General features: G+C 38.0%; 1 protein-coding gene across 3 annotated transcripts in view; it reads left to right on the top strand.

Moving 5' to 3' along the window:
* CUL4A (cullin 4A) overlaps nt 1-22,459 on the top strand; it is a 40,620-nt gene that overhangs the window by 6,312 nt on the left and 11,849 nt on the right. For all 3 annotated transcript variants that reach the window (XM_082478972.1, XM_082478974.1, XM_082478973.1), the window contains exons 4-15: nt 1,382-1,450; nt 3,208-3,281; nt 4,718-4,880; nt 7,349-7,438; nt 8,369-8,451; nt 12,895-12,962; nt 13,771-13,889; nt 16,486-16,678; nt 18,091-18,195; nt 19,947-20,057; nt 20,857-20,942; nt 21,961-22,068. In XM_082478972.1, coding sequence (XP_082335098.1) covers nt 1,382-1,450; nt 3,208-3,281; nt 4,718-4,880; nt 7,349-7,438; nt 8,369-8,451; nt 12,895-12,962; nt 13,771-13,889; nt 16,486-16,678; nt 18,091-18,195; nt 19,947-20,057; nt 20,857-20,942; nt 21,961-22,068 — 1,269 coding nt within the window. The remainder of the gene's footprint in view (nt 1-1,381; nt 1,451-3,207; nt 3,282-4,717; nt 4,881-7,348; nt 7,439-8,368; nt 8,452-12,894; nt 12,963-13,770; nt 13,890-16,485; nt 16,679-18,090; nt 18,196-19,946; nt 20,058-20,856; nt 20,943-21,960; nt 22,069-22,459) is intronic.

The following is a 22,459-nucleotide window of genomic DNA, read 5'->3' as shown; positions in this document are numbered from 1 at the left end:
CCTGGAGAGTGACATACTGACCAGAAACTACAGTACTAGTAGTGCTAGTAGTGTTTTCCAGGTCTCTGTATGTATTTTATTAGCAGAAAATGATAGGTTAAGGTAGAAAGAAGCAAAGGACTGGGGCCCAGAAAGAACCTTCTTTCCAGGTGATCGCCTTAACTGTGCTTTGGGTTGTGACACAGTTTCTCAGTTCACTGCATTCCCCAGGGAGGTGCCTACACTCAGAAAGAGAATTTTTTTCTTCCCCTCTCCCTCCTCCCCCCCCCCCCCCCCCCCCCCCCCCCGATATCTGGCTAAGTCCCAAAATGGTTTTGTGTGTGTTTTGGGGTGGGGTTTTTTTTGAGTCCCAGTTAAGGAGTCAGGCTTCTACACAGCATGTAAGCATAGCTTCATAAATCAGCACTGTGAATTCACCTCTTATATGGCAGTTGATTTCTTAATTATGTTTACTTTGATGCATTTAAAATCACATCTAACTAAAAAGTACATTATTCAGTACAGTAGTCTATTAAATGTAACTAATCTCTGAGGACCAAACCTTACAGTCTGCTTTAAAGCAGTGTACAGTCAAACATTTTTTGCATCCCTGCCTTTTCAGACTTCAGATGATCTTCTGAAGAAATGTTTGAAAACTGGTGGTTTAAAACTTTGTGTTCTCCCTGCCCTCTGACAAAGATGATGGTTTGGAGAGTTCAGAATTTTATATTTTACAGGTATACCACTTTATATCCCAAGGGCATGAGATCACATTAATCAGATTTGGCCAGAGGGGGTTGGAGATGATATTGTGCAGGAGAGGAAGGTAAAGTCACATTTGGATTTACTCATACCACACATAAAAAAATTTGTTATTTGTAAATAACTGTTGAATCTGTTGTGTAATGAAGAAAACTCTATAGTTTACTTAAGGAGACCTGGAGATGTATATGAAAAGAGCGGTATTTGGATTTGTTGAGGATTATTTAGAACTGTAACTGCTTTTAAGAGATTAGGGTCACTCCGGTTGTGCACAGTGTGAACTCATTAAACAAACAAAATAAACCTTTCTTTCCCTCTCACCTCAGTTGGTGACAAGGTTGTTTTTGACACTGGTGAGACTTCTTGTTTAAATCTATATCAAAGTTATACAGTACAGCCACTAGATGGTATTGCTGAAGAGCGGTGAGTGTTATTCCTTGAAAACATAGGGAGGCCTTTTGGAGAACTGCCAGCCCCTCTGCTGGGCAGAAGCTCTGCAATTAATGGTTTATCCCTGGGCAGTCCTAGTAACATCAGAATATCCATGGAGCAGCTTTGCTTAATGGCTGACAAAGATCATCTCCAGAATCTGGCCTCAAAAGACACAGGCAAGCTAGTTTTCCTTAATAGGTGCTGTACAGATTCTCTGGATAGTCTTTTATTTTTAAAGAAGATAAATAAATGCTGGCAAGATCATTGCAGACAAATGGTAAGTTGAATGTTCAGAATACATATCCTTGAGGTGTGAAATCTGGTAAAAAGGATTTTGTCATGGTTTTAACACTGTGGACTGTGTTGCACTTCCTCCACCAAGTTTCAGCATTGCTTTTCACTTTCCCCTTTGCTAGCTGGGGGTGGTTTTGCTGTTGAAAACTTATGTTCTGTTGTGTTAACTCTGACTTTCATAGGTTTCAGATGAAGTTGGAATGTCACTCAGAAATATATTGACACCTGTTTTCTATGGGTGAAAAGAAAAACTAACCAGGTTATGCTGACATTGTTTTCAGTTTGTAATTTTAAGTAATAGGAGAATCCAAAATCTTTGCTTTCAGACAGCTCCAAAAGCTGGGTTAATTTGTGACTTCCCCCCCTGCCCCAGCCCCAAGGCAGAGATTATTATCCTGATTATAGGGCTAAGAAAGAGGAAGAGTAAAGAACTGAAACTCTCTCTCTTTTTTTCTGCTCTTCTTGTCCTGTACCTCCATGATGAATTAAGTTACAGGAAAAAATCCTCTCTCAAAGACACTCCATGTGAATTGTCCCTTTAAGAATGCTTCATTATAATTCTAAACCAGGATTTTACCATAAGTTTTCATTGCATTGTTGCTTAGCCTTGGCTACAGATGCCCCAAATGGTTTAATTTCTATTTTCATTTCTTGAATCCCCTCCTGTGTGGGGGATGGGCAGAGGTATGTGGTTTTTATCTGAAATAAGAATGGAAAGTGTTATGGAAACTATTCAAAACAAATTCAACAGTGTGATGAAAATAGAGTTGAAGTTTATTGCCTTGAAAATGTAATTAAACTAGACCTGTGTTTTTATAAAAAGGCTTTTACTATGAACACTGTTCACTTTAATTACTTTTGAGCGGTTTTTTCCCCTCCTGAAAGCATCAACCTGTAGCAAGTGGCTTTCTTGCCTATGTGCTGAGTTAGCATTTGTAGTATTTAAGAAAAAAAAATCGGCCTCGCTACTATTTTACTTTAATATGCTTGGCCAGAAACTGTGTCTGCTTGAGAATTGCTTCAGAAGCAATGAACCTTTTAGGGGAGAAGTAGGTGGGCAGCTGGGGATAGAAATCTCTGTAGCTGGCCTGGGGGCAAGTTAGTTACTGGCACCCTGAGTTAAGTTATGCTAACTTGAAAACTGGGCAGCCTTTTTGTGAGCAAAGGTAAAAATGGATTTTGAATGTGAAAGAGTAATAAGCTAAAAACCACCTCCTCCCACTTTTGTAGTTAATAAAAAAATAATATATTTTTATACCTTCTTTCCCTGTTAGAATTAATGTATCTCTATTTTTCTCATGAATTTTGGCAGTTAACTTTTATTATTAAAAGATCTGTTGCATGGTTTATTACTGTCTCTGCTTAAAGCTTCTCTTTTTAAAAAAGCAAAAACTATGGCAGCATGCTATTTCAGGGTGTTTGCTGAGTGTCTTGGTGGTAGAGCTTGAACAGCTTATGTATCTCAGTAGGACGAAAACTTATAGCAGGCGAATAAAACTAATTCGTTTATGTTTATGAATTTGAAAACTATCTTGGATGTACTTGGTAATACTGCTTAGTAATAGTATTAACATCAATAAATTAAATACAGGTGGCTGTAAAAGTTGCCACAAAAGTTAAAAATACATGCATCAGCAATTAAGGGGCATGTCTATGTGATGTAGTTTTTCAGAAGTTGCTTTATAATTTAAAATGCCACATGTTGGTGAAGCGAAAAACACTTCCTTTACATGTTTTCAGATCATGATCAGAAGCATTTTCTTATTTTTGGATCGTACATATGTACTTCAAAATTCAATGCTTCCTTCTATATGGTAGGTATCCATGTAAGTATTCCTTGAATCTTTAGAGTTTGAACATGCTGTTATATTTGTAAAGGTTGAAATTTTTTCCCATTATATTTGATCGGTGTAATAGGTCTTTAAAATTTTGTGTTAATTATGGAAATACACATGTCAGCATATGCACGTGTCATTTCCTTCTTCCCCAGGAATATTTGTTGTAAAGTGAGGGTAGAAGAAGAAAAAGATCTGGGAACATATGCCTAAAAGTCAAGGCATATATATATAGCTGTAGTTGTCGCATCCTGGGTGAGGCTGGCTGTGTGGGAAACCTCCTTGGGCTGCTGCCTCTGCACCTTAACCCTGGGCCAAGTGTTACTTTAGTGCTTCTGGTTTTGAAAAATTCAACGCTCAACTTCTTCCTCTGTTTTTTAAATAAGTCAGATACATTGACAAGGTGCAGATCATCTTTCCAGCGCTGGCCTCTTTAGAATCAAGACCTACGGCTCAGGGCGTTGAGATGAAAGCCAGCTCCCCTAGATGCTGCTGTACTTTCAGCACACTGTGGTCACAGCTTGGGGCATTTAGTTTTTCACCATCCCTCCTGAGGGGCATTTTATATCATTACCTAAGCAAACAAACCCAGGCTTTGCTGAAAATTTCTGGTACCACTACTCTCGAAAGCAAAAAAAGATATGGAGTAAGAGCGTGCCTTTTCCCTGCCTGGCTGGCTTGTGTGCTCTCAGGAGTTCCTCAGGCTGCCTGAGGAACCTGGCATCCTTGCTTGTCCTGTGGGTGTCTTTCTTCCTGACCTCTGTGGTAGTTTTCCTCCAAGTCTTTGTGTTAGGCTTCCCTTTACTGAATGTTATTGAAGAGGTCTGTTCATACATTGTGTCTTTTTTTTCTCATATGAGAAAAATTTCCTTTAATGAAATGCTGATATATGTGAAGATGTTGGGGATAACAAGTTTTATCTATTATTCTGTTTTCCTTGGCCAAGACAATGTTTAGTGGCTTAGTGGCACCATTCCTTATCATCTTGGTGTGAAACAAGAACCTGATACAGGTGATCATAAGGTCCTAAACACATACAGGATTTATGCTTTCAACCAAAATTTATAAATTACACGTAGATTGACTGATCCAGGGAATCTTATGTTAAGGCGGATGTTCAGATTTTCTATTATTTTTATGATAGTAATTTTCTTAGTAGATATAAAATTCTTGTTTATTATGTGAATTATGTACAGGGTGGTCACAGTTCTCAGCTGAAGTGTATGCTTGTGATTTGGTATTTTTATGGTAATTCTTGTTACAGTTTTCTTAGTAGGTAACATCAAAGAGAGTATACACACCCTCAATATATTCTTTCTATAATATGTATATACTGTATATATTTTTCTCAAACTGAGATACAGACTTTTGAAAAGAATCAACAGTGTGATTATTAATTTTCAATATTCACACAGGGATATGGGGCTAGAGTTATTCAGAAATCATGTTATTAGTGACAAGCAAGTTCAAAACAAGACTATTGATGGAATCCTCCTGCTGATTGAACGAGAACGGAATGGTGAAGCTGTGGACAGAAGTTTGCTCCGGAGTTTGTTGAGCATGCTGTCTGATCTGCAGGTGAGTACAGCAAACTTTACTAATAATGGCGACGTTTAGAAGCAGAGTTTGGACTTTTCTAATTTGTGTGTTGCGCAGAAATAATTCTATTCTAGTAAATGTGCTTCAAAAATCCAACTATTAGACTGGTAATGTTGCCTTTTCTTTACCCAATGCACAATCTTTCATTCTCTGTAAATGAGACCTCTTTGCCTGTTTTTAAGTGACATAGTGACCTACAGATTCTTAAATAATATGTTTGTAAGTCTTTTAGTGCGCGTAATATTTTGTCTGTCTTAATCACTGGTTTTCTAATCCTAGGCTGGTTAAATATAGCAACCAAAAAAGACCACCTCTGTCCAGATCCTGAGTCTGTATCACAAAAACATCACTGCATTGGCAACTTCTTAGCAGAAATACCAAGGACAGAATGAAATGCAAAGTTGAGGCAAACATTTTCAAATAGATCAGGTTAATCTTGTAACTTACTGGAACTTCCTATTAGCGTAGATACTAAGTAACCAAATAGAATAAAAATGTTGTGCTTCTGACTGGTGTATGTTGTTCTCAGGTCAACATTGCAGCTTTGTGTGATGTGCAGTAAAACTAACGAGCTGTCTTTCATTGTTACAAACCGTTGAGGCTGCTCCGTTCCCAAGTGGTGCACAGTGTTACAAAGCTAGCTGAAGGTTTAAAAAAAAGAGTTTGAAGAGGAAGACTGCATAAATCCTTTTTCGTCAGGCAGCTTACCTGCTTTTCTGCCTTTCATGTTATTGCTCCTGACTTTCATCCATAACTTTCTGTAGTGTACCAGAAAAAGTTAACAACTTCTTATTCAGCTCAAGAGAGAAGGCAAACTTCTGTCAATGATTTTTCAGATCACATAACCTGGAGGTGCGGATCTGATTTGTGTGCTTTTTCCTGTATTTTTTCCCATTGTTGTTTGCCAGGTTTCTCTAACTGCGTCAGCTTTTTGTAGGTGTTGACTTTTTAACATTTATTACTTTTTAGCAAAGAAATCTGCTAACTAAATATAAACATTCCCGTTTATTGGATCCTTCTTACAGAATTGGTTTAAGTCTGCATTCTCCTTCGTTGGCTTAAAAGTGTAGTTTTCTTTTTTCACTAGTGAAACTAACGTAGTCCAATGTGTTCTTTTATAATATCTGTCACTTCACTGAGATAGAGATGTACTCATAATACTGTAATTATACGCCAGGATCTCTACTTCTCCTGCTTTCAACAGAAGTTAGCTTCTGGAGAAAGATTAATTAATTAAGCAAACCTTATATTTCATTTGAAAACAATTAATCTCCTACTCATGCCTGATTTTTAGGCAGTTATGCAATTGAGGCCCAGCTGCTGAAAGCTGATTCCTGCTTGCATAAATCCCGTTCTGTAGCTGCTTCCTATTGCAGAGCTTTACACACGTTTTATACAGAAAATAGTTCCATATACTGTTATGTTAATGTTTTTCCAGTTATCCCGAAGGAAAGGAAGGTAAGAAATGAAATCTAGTATTTGATTCTGTTGAACATGGAGCTGGTGTAAAGAGAAGGCTGAAATAATGACTTCATGTCTACTTGTGATGCTGAATTAGTGACCTATTATGTTCTGAATGCTTGTCAAGCCAGAGGTTTCATATTTTGTTTGCATCGGGGGGGGAGGAAGCTTTAAAAAGTCCTTAAGAGAAAAAAAAAAAAAAGTCAGGATGTAGTGAGTTTTACAGCTCTGCTATATATTTTGGAAGAAATATTTTCTTCTATTCTTCCACCACACTGCAGGAATCTTTCCTTTTTCTTTTCACTAACTGTCCCTCTGTTTACATGTTAATGCCTAGCTACCTTCTGCAGACTGTTTTAACTATTTTCTGTAGTTGTCCTTTCTAACTTACCTCCTTTCTATACCAAACTGTTAATCATTAGGCAGAAATTTTTCAATGTCTGTGATTGCTGTTGCTGCCCTTTTTTACACACTTTATTCCTTGATTGGGGAAAGAGAGTTCACCTTATGTGGTATAATCTGTTTTTCTGGGCCACTGAGATAAACCTGGCAGATTTGAAGATGCATTACTGAGTATATTGGTATTTTACTGATTGGAATGTTTCACTAGTTGGGAGTATTTTTTTTTTTTTTTTTGCCACAGAAATATCAGTGAGAATCTTGAGCTCAGGTGGATTGGATGTCATTGCTGTGCTGTGAGGTTGGGTACTGGTGTTGATCTGTGTGCTTTAAAGAGAAGCCTGTCAATTTAGATTATTTGAGTACTGATGACTGAAACATGCTATTGCTGCACTGGGAAGTCTGCTCTGATCTCAGTCTTTCTAAAACCAGGAGACAAACAGAGAACTTCTGTGTTAATGTAATGTTATCTGACGTGTCTCATAATTGTGTGCATTATTGAGATTTTACTTGCCCTCTATGCCTGACAACAAAAATATGCTACCTTTACTGGCAGCTTAATATAAGTAAATTAATTTCTTGAGCAGGTTTACAAGGAATCATTTGAGCAGAGGTTTCTGGAAGAGACAAATTGCTTGTATGCTGCAGAAGGCCAAAGATTAATGCAAGAAAGAGAGGTAGGTGCATGCCGTAGGTGATTGCTTTAATGTTAGTTTTATCTGCTATGGGATTACATGAGAACTTCTGGTAGTGCCATGGTGTATTAATGTTCAATCCAATTCACTGGTACCCAGGTACACATGTACACATTCAGGTGTTTTGATTGCGACCCTACAGTGTTGTGTCAAAGGGAAGAGCAGACTCCAGGTTGCTTTGGTGCCTGAACTATGTAACTGAGGGTGGAGAAACGCAGTGACATTTTGTGTAAAGTCGCACTACCAGAAAGTAATTTCCATGTAAAGTTTAAAGGTGTGCCATCAATATTATTTTTGCCTAAGAGCTGTAAAATATCCACTGGCATCATTTTGCTATGTGGTTAATACCTAAGTAAACTGTTTACTTTTCTACTATTTTGTTGCATTTAGTTTGCTGTTTTGTTTCTTTTTCTTATTAACTTAACTGACTTAAGACATTTTTGTTTTCTGTTCTCTTGAGATAAAATTATGCTGTGCCGTAGACAGCCTGCAAATGTATTTATCTCTGAAAATCTATGTTTATTATATATGTCTAAAATACAGAAGACTACCTTTATTAATTCCATTTTAACGTTGAGTCACTACAAACATTTTGAAAACGCCTGTTTACATTGCACTGAGGTGAATCCTTGCATCTAATCCTGCTCCATTCACCTCATCCCCTGGTGTTCCACTGGGACCTGAGGTGAAATGCTTTGACACAGATTTTTGAGGCCAAGAGTCTTACAGCTTTTATATACCTAGTGGAAAGCTGTGGGAAAACACAAAAGGAGTAAGGCGCTAACTTATACAGTACATACTTACGCATATGCACATAATGCATACACATATAAGCATCCACATGCATAAAGTGTACATGCATGTACTGTATAAGTACTTGAACATGAACTTGACATTCTCTTATCTTGTTAGGTCCCAGAATATCTTCACCATGTTAATAAACGTTTGGAAGAAGAAGGAGACAGAGTAATAACATATTTAGACCACAGCACACAGTGAGTACAAATTTTGTCATTCTTAGCATAAGTCAAGCATCCTTTATGAAACAGTGTGATTATCCATGGTTGTAGAGACACAGAGATTATTTTTGCGTTATCTTAAAGATACTATCTTGTTGACAGCACTTGTGATACAACTTGTTTTTGATAAGACTTTGTTTTTATCCCAACCAATTTCTTTAAAATCAAAATATACTTTGAGTAAGAGAGGAGAAATTTGTCCAGAAAGATTTATCAGTGTATGCTGACGTTAACAAAACTTTACATAAGAACTCAAATTTGCATTATCAAACAAGCAGCTGATTTTAGCCATTCATGTACTGATAACCACAAATCCCTTGAGGGAAAGACAGACTCATTAGGCAAGAAAAGAAAATGTTAAATTATAGCATAGGGTAGAGGACTTTAATATCACTCATGAGCAGTCCAGGATGCGAACTTAATTGTAGATCAGCTTTGGTGCAGCTGATGCCAACGTATTGTGCAAGGTAGCTTGTCCTTGTTTCACTTAGATGTTGAGTAATAATGTGTGTTTTGCTGGGATAAGAATGTGCATTCAGGAAGTACTACAGAGTCACTGACACACTGTAAATCCATGTATAGTTTGTCCTGCAGTAAGCTGTTGCTTTCTTTTTTTTTTTTAATAAAGAACATAATAGCTGATAACATAACATTTTATTTTATTTTTTAGTTTTTCTGGATGCCATATTGGCATTTCTTTGGGTGTTAAAAGGCTAAATGAATAAAATTTATCTTTTTAACTTATTATTTTCTTCAGATGTATTCTGTATGTATGTATATATATGTACTCACACACGTGTTGGATGTCATGCTACATATTTGAACTTGAATCTTCTTGTAAATGCTGATTGCAGGGTCACTAGCTTTTTCTGGCAAAATCACTCACATTAAAATATATGGAACTATTTTAAAGTTATAGCATATATATATTTATTTACTGTTTAAGTTAAAGAATAGGTTGATATTGTATTTTCAGTCTAGATATACATCAAGTCCTTGCTTTGAATCTCATCCTTAGTTAAAGGCTTAGAAACCTACTTTTAGAAGGCTTCGCACTAATTTACTCTCTTTGCATTAAGAAACAGAAGTTCTTAAAATCAGTGGCCTTGAATTGTCCTCAGGTCATATTGTCTCTCCAAGTGTGCATGAAAAGAGCAGAAAGCATGTTAAATTTAGTTACTAGGTTTGATCTTGAGATGGAAATGATACTCCCAGGACAAAATGGTCATGGGAAACACCATTCAAAATACTTCGAACAAGATTTATGCAACACATGGAGCGTGTGGTGTTGCAGCCTATAGAGAGATTTATTCAGCCCATCAGTACATGGCTCTTTCTGGACAGCTGACCAGAATAAGCATGTCTCCTGGTTAGTCAGTGGATGACGGAGACAGATGACTTTGAGGCTGCACAGAAGTTGCCTTCAGGCTCATTCATCAGCTAGCAGTCAAGATAAATACTCACTTTGTCTGCTTGTTAGGAAATAGTGCCCTGCCTCTCAGTCTCAAGCAGACGAATTGTCCTTACTTTCCTTGTAGGCAGAATAGGTATTCCAGGGCAAAAGATGGTATTGTATCACAGTATGCTAGGGATTGGAAGGGACCTCAAAAGATCATCTAGTCCAATCCCCCTGTTGGAGCAGGAACACCTAGATGAGGTTGCACAGGAAGGCGTCCAGGCGAGTTTTGAATGTCTCCAGAGAAGGAGACTCCACAACCTCCCTGGGCAGCCTGTTCCAGTGCTCTGTCACCCTCACTGAGAAGAAGTTTCTTCTCAAATTTAAGTGGAACCTCTTGTGTTCCAGCTTGAATCCATTACCCCTTGTCCTATCATTGGTTGCTACTGAGAAGAGCCTGGCTCCATCCTCATGACATTCCCCCTTTATATATTTATAAACGCTAATAAGATCACCCCTCAGTCTCCTCTTCTCCAAACTAAAGAGACCCAGCTCCCTCAGTCTTTCCTCATAAGGGAGATGCTCCACTCCCTTCATCATCTTAGTTGCCCTACGCTGGACTCTCTCCAGCAGCTCTCTGTCCTTCTTGAACCGAGGGGCCCAGAACTGGACACAATATTCCAGATGCGGTCTCACCAGAGCAGAGTAGAGGGGAAGGAGGACCTCTCTCGATCTACTAACCACCCCCCTTCTAATACAGCCCAGGATGCCATTGGCCTTCTTGGCCACAAGGGCACAGTGCTGGCTCATGGTCATCCTGCTGTCCACCAGGACCCCCAGGTCTCTTTCCTCTACACTGCTCTCTAACAGGTAGCTCCCCATCCTATACTGGAACCTGGGGTTGTTTCTGCCCAGATGTAGGACCCTACACTTTCCCTTGTTGTATTTCATTAAGTTATTCCCTGCCCAAATCCCCAGCCTGTCCAAGTCTCTCTGGATGGCAGCACAGCCCTCTGGCATGTCAGCCACTCCTCCTAGCTTAGTGTCATCAGCAAACTTGCTGATAGTACACTCAATTCCCTCATCTAAATCATTGATGAATATATTGAATAATATGGGCCCCAGTACCGACCCTTGAGGCACTCCACTGGTTACCGGCCTCCAACTGGACTCTGCCCCATTGACTATGACTCTCTGGCTTCTCTCCTTCAGCCAGTTCGCAGTCCACCTAACTATCCGATCATCCAGTCCACACTTCCTCAGTTTAGCCATGAGGATGCTGTGGGAGACCGTGTCAAATGCTTTACTGAAGTCAAGGTAGACCACATCTACCACTCTGCCATCATCCATCCACTTCGTTATTTCCTCATAAAAGGCTATGAGGTTGGTCAAGCATGACTTCCCCTTGGAAAAGCCATGGTGACTGCCCCTAATAACCCTCTTATCCTTGATATGCCTTGAGAGGGCACCAAGGATAAGCTGTTCCATCATTTTATACAACCTTGACTCCTTCTACTGTTGGAGACAGTCAGCAGCCATAAATAGCAGTAGCTGGAAATTTCAGGGAACATGGAAGTAACCATAAAAGTGGCCATAGGTGTTAAGACCAAGGATCTGTCTTAACTGGTATTTCATGTTCGCTTACAACCACTGAAGGGAAAGAATAGAGTAAGCATACGTGATGCCCTGATACTCTCCTCGTATCTGCCTGTTTTCAGCTTAGGATATTTGCTGAACCTGATGTGGTTTGTCTGTTTGGATGTCTTTCAAATACTTGTACTGTTTCACTGGTATTCACATAAGCTTTTCCATCTGTGCCAGCCTTTGGCAAAGCATTCCGCCAGTGCACTAGCCACCACATGATAAATTGCCTCCTTTTGTTTAAGTCAGGCTCCCAATACCATCATTGACGATCCTAGCTCTTGCATTGGAAGGGCAAATGATCAGTCAGTTCCCTTCCACCTTTTCCCTGCTTGTCAATGCACCGTATCCCTGCTAAGTCATCTCTTTCTCAGAAAGAAGAGCCCTAATACGTGCAGTTATTTTTCTTGTAGCCGCTGCTGTATACTTTGGTCATCCGTGTTCCCCTCCCTGAACATTTCCAAACTCTAATTTAACCTTTTGACACTAAGGGACTAAAACTGTATTGTATGGAAGGTCAGGCAAATCATTGGTGGGGTGTTTCAGGAAAGGTGGTGCTTTAGCAAAGGCAGGGACATAAAGTAAGGGAACTTTTACTGCTATGTAAATGGCTTCCATCAGTCTGAGTCGAGCACCTCTCTTCTAGAAAACCTAAATTAAGAGTCTGAGAAGTAGTTTTTATAAATTTTTTTTTCTTTTATTGTTGTATGGTAGACAATGGAGGAAGTTTGTGTTGGAATTAGTTATCCCTTTCCACTTCTTTCTTCTTTTAGGCTATAAAGGATGGAAAGGAAAACTTGATGTTATTTCTCAGTCCTGTTTAAAGTGAATGTATCAAACAATTATTTTAGTAATAGTAAAAAGTAGGAAAAATTCAAGGGCAAATTTAAAATGTTTTGCAAATTTGAGTCTTGTGGTTCTAGCTCAATTTATGATTATGTAGGTGTATAACACAATTAGATGAAAAGTTTGAGTTTTGAACATCACCAGCATGTATTAAGTGGTTTTGGAGTTCACACCCTTGGAGGTTTTTGTTTTGTTTGTTTGCTTGTTTGTTTCCAAGAAAATGTCAATTTTACTTTTTTTCCAGAAATGTTTTTGTATTGATTTTTGGTATCTAAGCTTCTCTCTTCTACTGTCTAAGAACTTGCTTTTTAGTATTCAAACCTGAATTTCTTTTTTAATTACGTACGTGTTTTATTGCTTCTTTCTTATATCATGTGACATTTTTGTCTTAATTTGTAGCCTCTGTTTTAAGTAGAAAATTGTTGTGGTTTTTTTTTTTTTTGTATTATAATGTAAGTGTTTTGCAAGTACGTTATGACAGGAGAAAATTGCCCCATACTCTAATACTTCTAATATATTCTTCTTGCCTTGTTTAGGAAACCACTGATTGCTTGTGTGGAGAAACAGCTACTAGGAGAACACTTATCAGCTATTTTGCAAAAAGGTATTTTTTTTTTTTAAATTAATGTAATTGCCGATAACCGACAGATTCTTTTACCCTGCAATAACTATAGACTCTGCAGATTTTATTTAAGGAGGTATATTAGCCGTGGAAAAAACTTCCACAGATACATAAAACCAACCCTATAACTCTGTTATACCCACTTTGATAAGTAAATTGTATGTGGGGAAACAAATATCTACAATATAACTCCATATTTGTAAAGGTTGCTAAACCCCATAATCTCCTTTGACTTGCTGTAGTGGGCTTAGGAATTAAACCTTTGGAAGTTGCTTGGAAGGAATTTGTAGCCTTGTGTTATTTCATTGGTATCAGTGTGTACAATTCATAGCACATTCTTAATCTAAAAACATGGGTCACTACGCTCCACAGAAAAAATCTGTTTATCTTTACTTTAAATTTGGGACTGTTTACTTAGCTTACTGTTTTCTGACAATCTTTAGAGGCTCTATGACATCTTTTGATAAAACTGTGCCCTTCCAATCAAGCACTATACGTAAATGTTCTGCAAAAGTCTTACAGTCAACACCTTGTTGGGAAAGTACTTCAGTTGAAATAGTTTTAAAATATTATGCCATAAATCATTTCAGTCAGTTTAAAGATGGGGACATGTTAACCCTGAGCTTATCACTTTGCTTTCAGGAATTTAGTCTTAAAAAGTTCATACTTTTTAAGCACGCTGGAGGGTCTTTTCTTTTGATGTATTTCATAGAGATTTTTCCAACGTATTTCTAACTGTATTTATTCAACTGTATTCAAGTTCCCTCTTTCTTCAATTTCTTTTTTTCAGGACTTGATAACCTGCTCGATGAAAATAGAATATCAGATTTGACCCAGATGTACCAGCTGTTCAGCCGGGTAAAAGGTGGGCAGCAGATCCTTTTACAACACTGGAGCGAATACATCAAGGTATTTCAAAGACCTCTTACTAATGTAAAAATTTTATGCTGTTATCATATATTTCTTCTATCAAAACCAAGAATAATATGTAGGTGTATGCATCAAAATCCTGTTTTAAGCAAATATGGGGAGGCATGTCAGTGTTTTCCCCTCCATTAAAAGTCACACAATGAGAAACAGCAACACTTAAGTTTTGGCTTTAAATTTCTTCTTGGAAATTGCTTTCCTTGTAGGTTTCAACATTATACAAGAAGGTATTTTGGTTTGATTTGCTTTTAAATAGAGCCACATGCACATGTGTTTAGATTATGCTGGTTTGTACCAAGTGATGTGTTTTCCTGCAAATACACTCAACTGTTTACATATCTGCAAAATCAGTAGAACATCAGAATGTAGCTATTCTACTGCAGGTTAGCAGGGCTAGGTGTAACCAGCCTACAGCAATGCTGATGAATGTTTAACCTATTTTGAATGGAATACTGCTCTTGAAAATAAACCATCATCAAAGTCCTATTTAGATGCTTCAGGTTTTTTTTGCAAGGCATAATATGCATGTGGTACGCCGCCCCAGAGAATGTCACCCTGGTGCTCTTGCAAGATGAAAGCAGCAAAGCTTGACAGAAGGTATTTCTCTCTAGAGCTGATAATTCCCAAAGTGGTAGTTCTCCCTGAATCACCCGTGTGTTCATCAACCTTGAGGACTAAGCGCACAACATTGGTTAGTTTCAGAGGTGCATTTCCTGCACGCCCATGTCTGGAGCTCTGCATGGCAAACCAGTGCACAGCCCACATGAGTAGGACATAGTCTCCACTCCACCCCCAGAACCAAGGCGGAGTTTGCTCCGTAGGGTGTCATCCAGTGTCCCCATGTGCAGCCTGTGGCACAGGCAGCTAGGCCAATTGAACAGCTTGCTGTGGCAGAGAAGGAATAATCTTTCATTTTCCTTGCTCCTAGATCCTGACTTAACCCTTGCATTGCCTGCCACTCCATAGACTCTTTTGTGATCTGTTTAACACAGTACCTGGGCAAGGTCAGTTTTAGGCCAGGTTTAGTGAGATAAAGAGGCTCACAGAAAAGTCCTGGTGCTGGCCCAAGGAAAGAAGCAGTTCAGGACAGGTAGGAAAATAAGGGAGGGAGGACCAGAACCTCACCTCTCACAGCAGCAAGTTGTTAAATTGGCTTATCATACCTTATGTATCACAGAATCAGACCTTGTATGGCTTTGTTTATAATAATTTTTTTACAGACTCAAAAAGCTAGAAACCATTTTCTGTAGTGTCGGTAAATCTCCTTTCAAACATTCTGTATGACAGAATGCATTAAAATGAGGCTTCAAGAACTTTTATCTTGTGAGGCAGTGTAAGAAAAAGCGCAGATAGCGTGTCGAGTTACTGGAGTAAAGGTCTGTGCTCTACTGTAGTCACCTTTTTATGATTTCAGAGGTGCCACTTTGCTTTCTATATCTCAGTTTGCCATTTGTAGAATGGGGGAATGCCCTGCAATTTATGAACGTAACTGATGGAGACTGTGAGATGTCCAAATGCTGTTAATGAAGGGGAAATTGTGCTAAGTGTAAGATATGATGGACTAGATGATCTTCAGAGGTTCCTTCCAGCCCAAACCATTCTGTGATAGACACGTTGAATATAAGGACCTTGGGCAGCCTTGTGTTTGTCTTGCTTCACTCTGAAATGTTACTTGAGAAGGTTCACAGTGGATAATTAGATATTGAAGTGGAAGTTCTGAGGTTTGGGAGGGATTTCCCTGTCTCTCTTTGACTGTTGCTGTGGCTAACGTACTTTATTTGATGAAAACACACCAGTTGAATACTATTCTGCTGTTACTGTGCAGATGTTCCTCTTTCTCACCTTGGAAAACTGGTCATTCTGTCTAGGGCACTGATCTGTGTTACTAAGCAATTGTAAGTTGTCCGATAGGTTAAAATCCTCCCTTACAGGATATTTTGGCTCACTAGAGAAATGGTATTGTGTCTCTGACTTTAAGATAATAGATGAAGGAACAAGAAAAGCAAGTCAAGTCTGTGGCTGCTTCTTGCAAATGGGAAAGTTTTGTTTTATTGCAAGTCAGATAGGTTCTTTTGCTTTTAAGCCCTTGCTGAAAGAGAAATCTTGTAGTGATGAGCAGCAGTTGAATTTTCACCACCTGTTCCATCAATAGAGCTCTTCAGTGGATTTAAGGAAGAGTGCAAATTTTTCCATTACACTTAACATTTCTGAGACAGTATCCATATAATTTCTTTTACATGAATCATGTAGTACTATATCTAACTGTAAACTTGCACATCATACAGTCATGTCTACTGTGGTTTTTTTTTTAGCTTTTGTCTTAAATGTATATAATCTTTAAATCAAACACTAATGTTTGAAATCCATTAATGTGTGTCTGGGTTTTTATTTTAAATTTCAATGCATCTCACTTTTTGAAAACTTGAAGTCACATAAGTAGCCCTGTAAAAAAAAAAAAAAAAAAAAAAAAAAAAAAAAATTCTTTCTAATGATAAATTTTTATAAGGGTACCTGTGTCTGTTGGGGGAGATAGTTAGCACTCTAAAGTATTTTATTATCAAAAGTGTTTGTTTTACAGAACTTTGGGACAACAATAGTGGTTAATCCTGAAAAAGACAAGGATATGGTGCAAGAGCTACTAGATTTTAAGGATAAAGTGGACCATATCATAGAAGTGTGCTTTCAGAAAAATGAAAAATTTATAAACTTGATGAAGGAGTCCTTTGAAACATTTATCAACAAGAGACCAAATAAGCCTGCAGAATTGATAGGTACACAAATATTTTTCTGTAAAATATTTCAAAAATCTATAGAAAGCATGATAAGATAACGCTGCTGAGTGTGCTAGTGCAATAGTGATGCAGTACGCATTCTGCTTTAGGAGGCTTGTTTTTGGGATATGAGGCAAAAGTGAATCTGGGAGCATTGCTGGATCAAAAAGCTTGGGTGTGCTGTTAGGTGTGTGCGTGGTGTTCTGACGGAGCATGCCAACTTCTGCTGTCCCTGTGCTCTGCTTCCTGCACGGTGCCTGGTTCTAACAACTGCTCAGAGAGCATAATGCTAATGCTACGAGTATAGTAACTGGTTAGGGGGAAGAGTAGTTGTGGCAAAAAAAGGGAACTGTTTTTAATTGTGGTAGTAGAGGAGTTCTTTGGATGTTACAGATATCTCAGAAAGGAGTAATTACAGTCCATCTGCCTTGAAGGCTGTAGTTGGGAGAACAATTTTAAAGCCTTCAGATTCAAGGAGCTTTAACAGAGGGGAAAAAACGTCATTAGCTTGAAGGGGGAACTAGTGCTTATTAAGAGGAGAAATAATGAAAACATCTTAAAAAATACTGTTACTGGGTTTATTCCTGGTCTGGCAAAAACTGTTCTGACTCTGTTTTGCCTGCAGCCACTGGAGCTGTGGCATTTTACACCAGGAGAGGATCCCACTCCTAGGTTGTTGTTTGGTTTTTTTTTTAACTCTGTTAGTTCTTTTGCCTTCATTCAACTTATTTTGTGGCTTCCTTCTAAAACTAACTTTATATAGGACAAATTGCACAACCTAGTTATAGAGGTTAAAGCCATGATACGGGCTGGTGTCGTTTGTGGATTGTGGCGTTTCAGCTACTGCAAGGGTTTCCTTGAAGGTTGTATAAGGATACTAATGTCGCTTAATAAATACTTAGATAAACTCATGGCTTAACCTTATCTCTGGCATTCTGAAGCTACTAACTTGAAAGCATTGCTTCTGTTTAAATTTTGGTATACTTCTAACAAGGAGAGTGAGGGACATGGTAAAGGTCTACAAAAATATAGTCCTCTGTTGTTTGTTTCTGTTTCTCATAAAATACATTCATATGCATTGTACACTTCCAAAACATTGTCTTTCAACAAGTAATGTGCTTGCTATGGCTATAACGCAAAATGTGAGAACTTTTAATGCATTAATTATAATAATTTTACAGTGTTTTTTTTTTTTTTCTTGGATGGTTCCTTTTTGTGATATTTTTCCATTATGGCACTAGTATAGTAGGGCTTTGTCATTCCACTGAACATAGGGATGGGAAAACAGAAAATAGAAATTTTAGCACTTATCCTATATTTTAATGTATAGTAATATTTCAAGTGGGAGGTGCTTAAGTTGGTGATTTTAGATTTTTTTTTTTAAGCTGTTAAACTGTTTTATTTGTTTGTAGCAAAATATGTGGATTCCAAGTTAAGAGCTGGTAATAAAGAAGCAACAGATGAAGAGCTGGAAAGAATCCTTGACAAAATCATGATCATATTTAGATTCATTCATGGTAAGAAATATCTGTTGACAGTCGATGCAATTATAAATGTTTTCCTGCTACTAGCAGAACTGTATTCCTCTGAATGTAAGAGATCTTTTTTAGCACGAGTTTCTGCTAGACTTGGTCTTAAATTCAGGTTGCCTTACATCTGAAGGAGCACAATAAAATAAAGCACAGCAGGGAGGACAAACTTGTTCTGTGGAGACTGGCAAATTACAGGTCTTGTACAGTCTGAGTGGAGACATAAGAGTTAGAGCTGTTGGTGGAAGGTTTTTTTCCACATAAATTAACTGTATCTGTAACCACAACCTCTTCTCTGACAACAGAAAGGTTAGTTCAGATTTTTCTCTTCCTTGTCCACCTCAGTGTGTTGTAGTTGCAAAGTACTCGAAAACCCAGCAACTAATGACTTGTCTTTTCTCGTTATGACTGAGAATGAACACAGAGGCAGGCTCAGAATGATGTAATAAAATGTTATTGCTGTGTTACTGCCTTTGAAATGCACTTCCCTTATGTATGCACTCCCTATCTGAGTGAAACCCTTGAATGTGTTAGGAGAATTTTTTGCTAGGTTGATTATCAGAAAAAAAAAAAAAGTGGTTGAGTCTAATAGAGATGCATGGTCACTGCTTTGAGGGAAGTGGGATGAGTATCCTGGGCGGCAGTGGAATAAGCAGGAACTACCCAATTCTGTATTAATTTGTTCTGAGATCTGTGGTGTTCTTTCCTCATAAAAACCAAACCAAGTACAATATAGTAGAAAAGCAGACAAGAAATCAGTTATAAAGTAATACAATTTGCATCATGATTTTTGTCAAATGCAAAGGGCATTGTATGGAGACGGTGAATGAAAACAGTATCACTGGCGACTTGTTGGCCTAAGAGATTAATTTCTGTTAATCTGAAACTTCGTCTTTCTCTAGTACTGAGCTAAAAGTATAAATTTATTTTGAGCTATCTAGTGCGTAAGAGTCCTTTTAAGAGCAGATGATAATTAGTAGTTAGTTTCTGGGCGTTGGACTTTTCAATAGTATCTTGACACTGCTTCATGAAACAGCATTTTACCAGAGTGCAGGATGAAGGAGGAAGAGGACTGTCAGAGGAATCGCTATACTGGAAGGTGTTCACAAGGAATTAGGAGGGGCTACTGTAGGCAGTACAAATAGTGCCTTGAGTTACAGTGAATTTTTTCCTCTTAAAACTGAAACAACTTGCCAGTATCTTTTCACTATCAATAGAAAAGATTTGTGGAAGCTCTGGTTTAAGATGTGAAAGCTTGTGGGTGCCTGTATGATTTCTTTGTTTCAAAAGGCTATTGGCAAACAATGTGAGAAGACTTCTGTCAATTTTTCTTCACCTTAGGCTTTTAAAGGCAATTTCTTTAATACATAGGACCCCCTTTTCTTTTCTTTTTTAAATTTTAATAAATCAGACCACTGGAGGGAGAAAGTTCTTCTGGACCCCAGAATAATTTCATGTGATTTGCAGCTGATCCAATGGGAAATACAAGGCAGCCCATGTTCCTAAGGAAGAAAAAAGAAAGAAAGAAAAGTAAAAATTTTGCAAAATATGTGAAGGAAATAATTAAAATATAAAAAGAACAAGTTGTCTACATGTTTTTCTTCACTGTTGTTCAGTGAATATTGTTTTGCTGATCTACATGTCGTGAGAAAGGCTTGTGTCACAAACCTGAAGTGCAATGATGCAAATAGAATGTATGATTTCAGTTGTACTTTATTTTTGTTTCAATTTCCATACAGGTAAAGATGTGTTTGAGGCATTTTATAAGAAAGACTTGGCCAAAAGACTGCTGGTTGGAAAAAGTGCATCAGTAGATGCTGAGAAGTCCATGTTGTCAAAGCTTAAACATGGTAGGCATCTTCAGATGTGTTAAATTTTTATTACTTTTTGGCATGTAAATTGGAATCCTTATTTTCTCATGCTTTAAGAAGTGACAAGCCAGATATTAAGTAACAGCTGAGCATATCATAGAATCATAGAATGGTTTAGGTTGGAAAGAACCTTAAAGATCACCGAGTTCCAACCCCCCTGCCATAGGCAGGTACACCTCTCACTAGACCAGGCTGCCCAAGGCCACGTCCAGCCTGGCCTTGAACATCTCCAGGGATGCGGCCTCAACAACCTCTCTGGGCAACCTGTGCCAGTGCCTTACCACCCTTAAAATGAAAAACTTCTTCCTAATGTTCAATCTGAACCTGCCCTCTTCTAGTTTAAAGCTATTCGCCCTCATCCTATCACTACATGCCCTAGTAAAAAGTCCTTCCTCAGCTCTCCTGTAGGCCCCCTTTAGGTACTGGAAGGCCGCAATAAGATCTCCCCGGAGCCTTCTCTTCTCCAGGCTGAACAGCTCCAAGTCTTTCAGCCTCTCCTCATAGGGGAGGTGCTCCAGCCCTCGGATCATCCTCATGGCTCTCCTGTGGACACTGTCCAGCAACTTTCATTGTGCTCAGCGAGAACCATTGGGCTGACCTCTTAGATATGTGATTGGTTCATTTAATGTACCTAGAGGAACAAAACCCTTAAAACATGTACCTAGTTGTGGGTGCTCTGAACCCTGGCAAATCTGGTTCAATGTCTCAGGTTAAACCTCTATTGCTTGTTCCGTGCTTCTTTGTAATCGTGGGATCTTTGCTTTAATTCGTGTGACAGAATGTGGCGCTGCTTTTACCAGCAAACTGGAGGGCATGTTCAAGGACATGGAACTGTCAAAAGATGTCATGGTTCAGTTTAAGCAGGTACATTTAGCTTCTGTTTGTGTGCTAAATTTTCAGTAGTGATGGGGAAGCACTTAATAGTGTTATACCTTCAATTAAGCTAAAATAAAATTAAACAGCTTTTGAGCAGGTCCCAATCATAGTAACAGTCTATTTATAGTTCTATTTATAGAACAGAATTTATTTATTGCATAACTTTTCAGAGATAATCTTAGTTTACAGTTTTATTTGATTCCTTTTTAAGTAAATTACAGTCTAAATAACACATAGTAATTTAGTTGTCTGACATCCTTTAAAGTCCATACTGTAAATTGTTGCTGCTCTGATGAACTCCTTGTGAATGACCTGCACTAGAGAAACTCCCTGAAGGCTGTTAAGTGCTCGGAAACCATGTATCTCAGCTCCAAAGCTTCCAACCTGTTGGTAACCAAGGGAATGCTTGGAGGAAATACTGTATGTGCTTACCCTGCTGTAGCACTTCTCCCTAAGTACCTGTTTTGGGGCCTTATTGAAGACCGGATACCAGGGTAGAGATCTGACCCAGGACTCTTGCTCCTGTAATAAAATACTGTAGTAACTTTTCTGACCCAGACTTTGCAGCCTGGCTTGGCTGGCTCAAAGTGTAAGAAAATGTGTTGTCTAACAGACATGGAAGTCCCAGGGGATCCTTTTGATCTTACAGTTCTTGCCCTGGCTTCCGATCAAAAGCTTTTCTTTTGCTTTATTTGTGTGTGATTGAAGCTCCTTTGACCTTAATACCCTGTAAAGACAGTGGTCTAGGATACTTCAAGGCATGTTGTATTTTTCTTTTTACTTCCAATCGCTTGCCATATTTTGAAATTGGGGATGGGAGCAATAAATACTCATGAAATTCAAAATCTTGGTAGACTATGTCTAACCTAGGATGTGGCCTGTAGAATTTTTTTTGTTATTCTAAAAACTTTAAACTTCTGATTTAAGTATATATATTTTCTAATGTAGCATGCAAACAGTATACTTGAATTTTTTTTTTTTTTTTTTTTGGTCTCTTGTGTTTTAGTATATGCAGAACCAAAGTGACCCAGGAAATATAGACTTGACAGTAAATATATTAACTATGGGATATTGGCCAACTTATACACCTATGGAAGTCCACTTGAATTCAGAGGTTAGTGTTTGAATTCTCCTTCTAAATGTGCTTTATAGAGTGGAATCATAATCACTATCGTAGGGTGAACTAATGCCTTCATTTAATGTTTTTTCTGTGAGATATTTTAGAGGTTGATCTCATTTTAAATATTCAAAAATTGCAAAAAATGAAATGTAGTAGATAAAATCCACTCTTTTGTGGTATTTGTTTAATATTTTTTTACCTTAATAATAATAATACTAATCTAAAATTAGTATTAAAATAAAATCAGTGTTCTATTTAACTTTGCAGTCAAGCACTTAAAAGTTTAAAATGGAACAGTTCACCTTAATTTAGTCAATCTTTAACTACATTGGTTAGGCATTTTGATCTAGCAAATAGTTATGTTACTAAATATTGTTTTTTTTCT

The sequence above is a fragment of the Vanellus vanellus genome, assembly GCF_965231255.1.
Source record: "Vanellus vanellus genome assembly, chromosome: 1".
Classification (NCBI taxonomy): Eukaryota; Metazoa; Chordata; class Aves; order Charadriiformes; family Charadriidae; genus Vanellus; species Vanellus vanellus.
The sequence above is the reverse complement of the archived record's forward strand: the minus strand, read 5'-3'. Positions and strand labels throughout refer to the sequence as shown.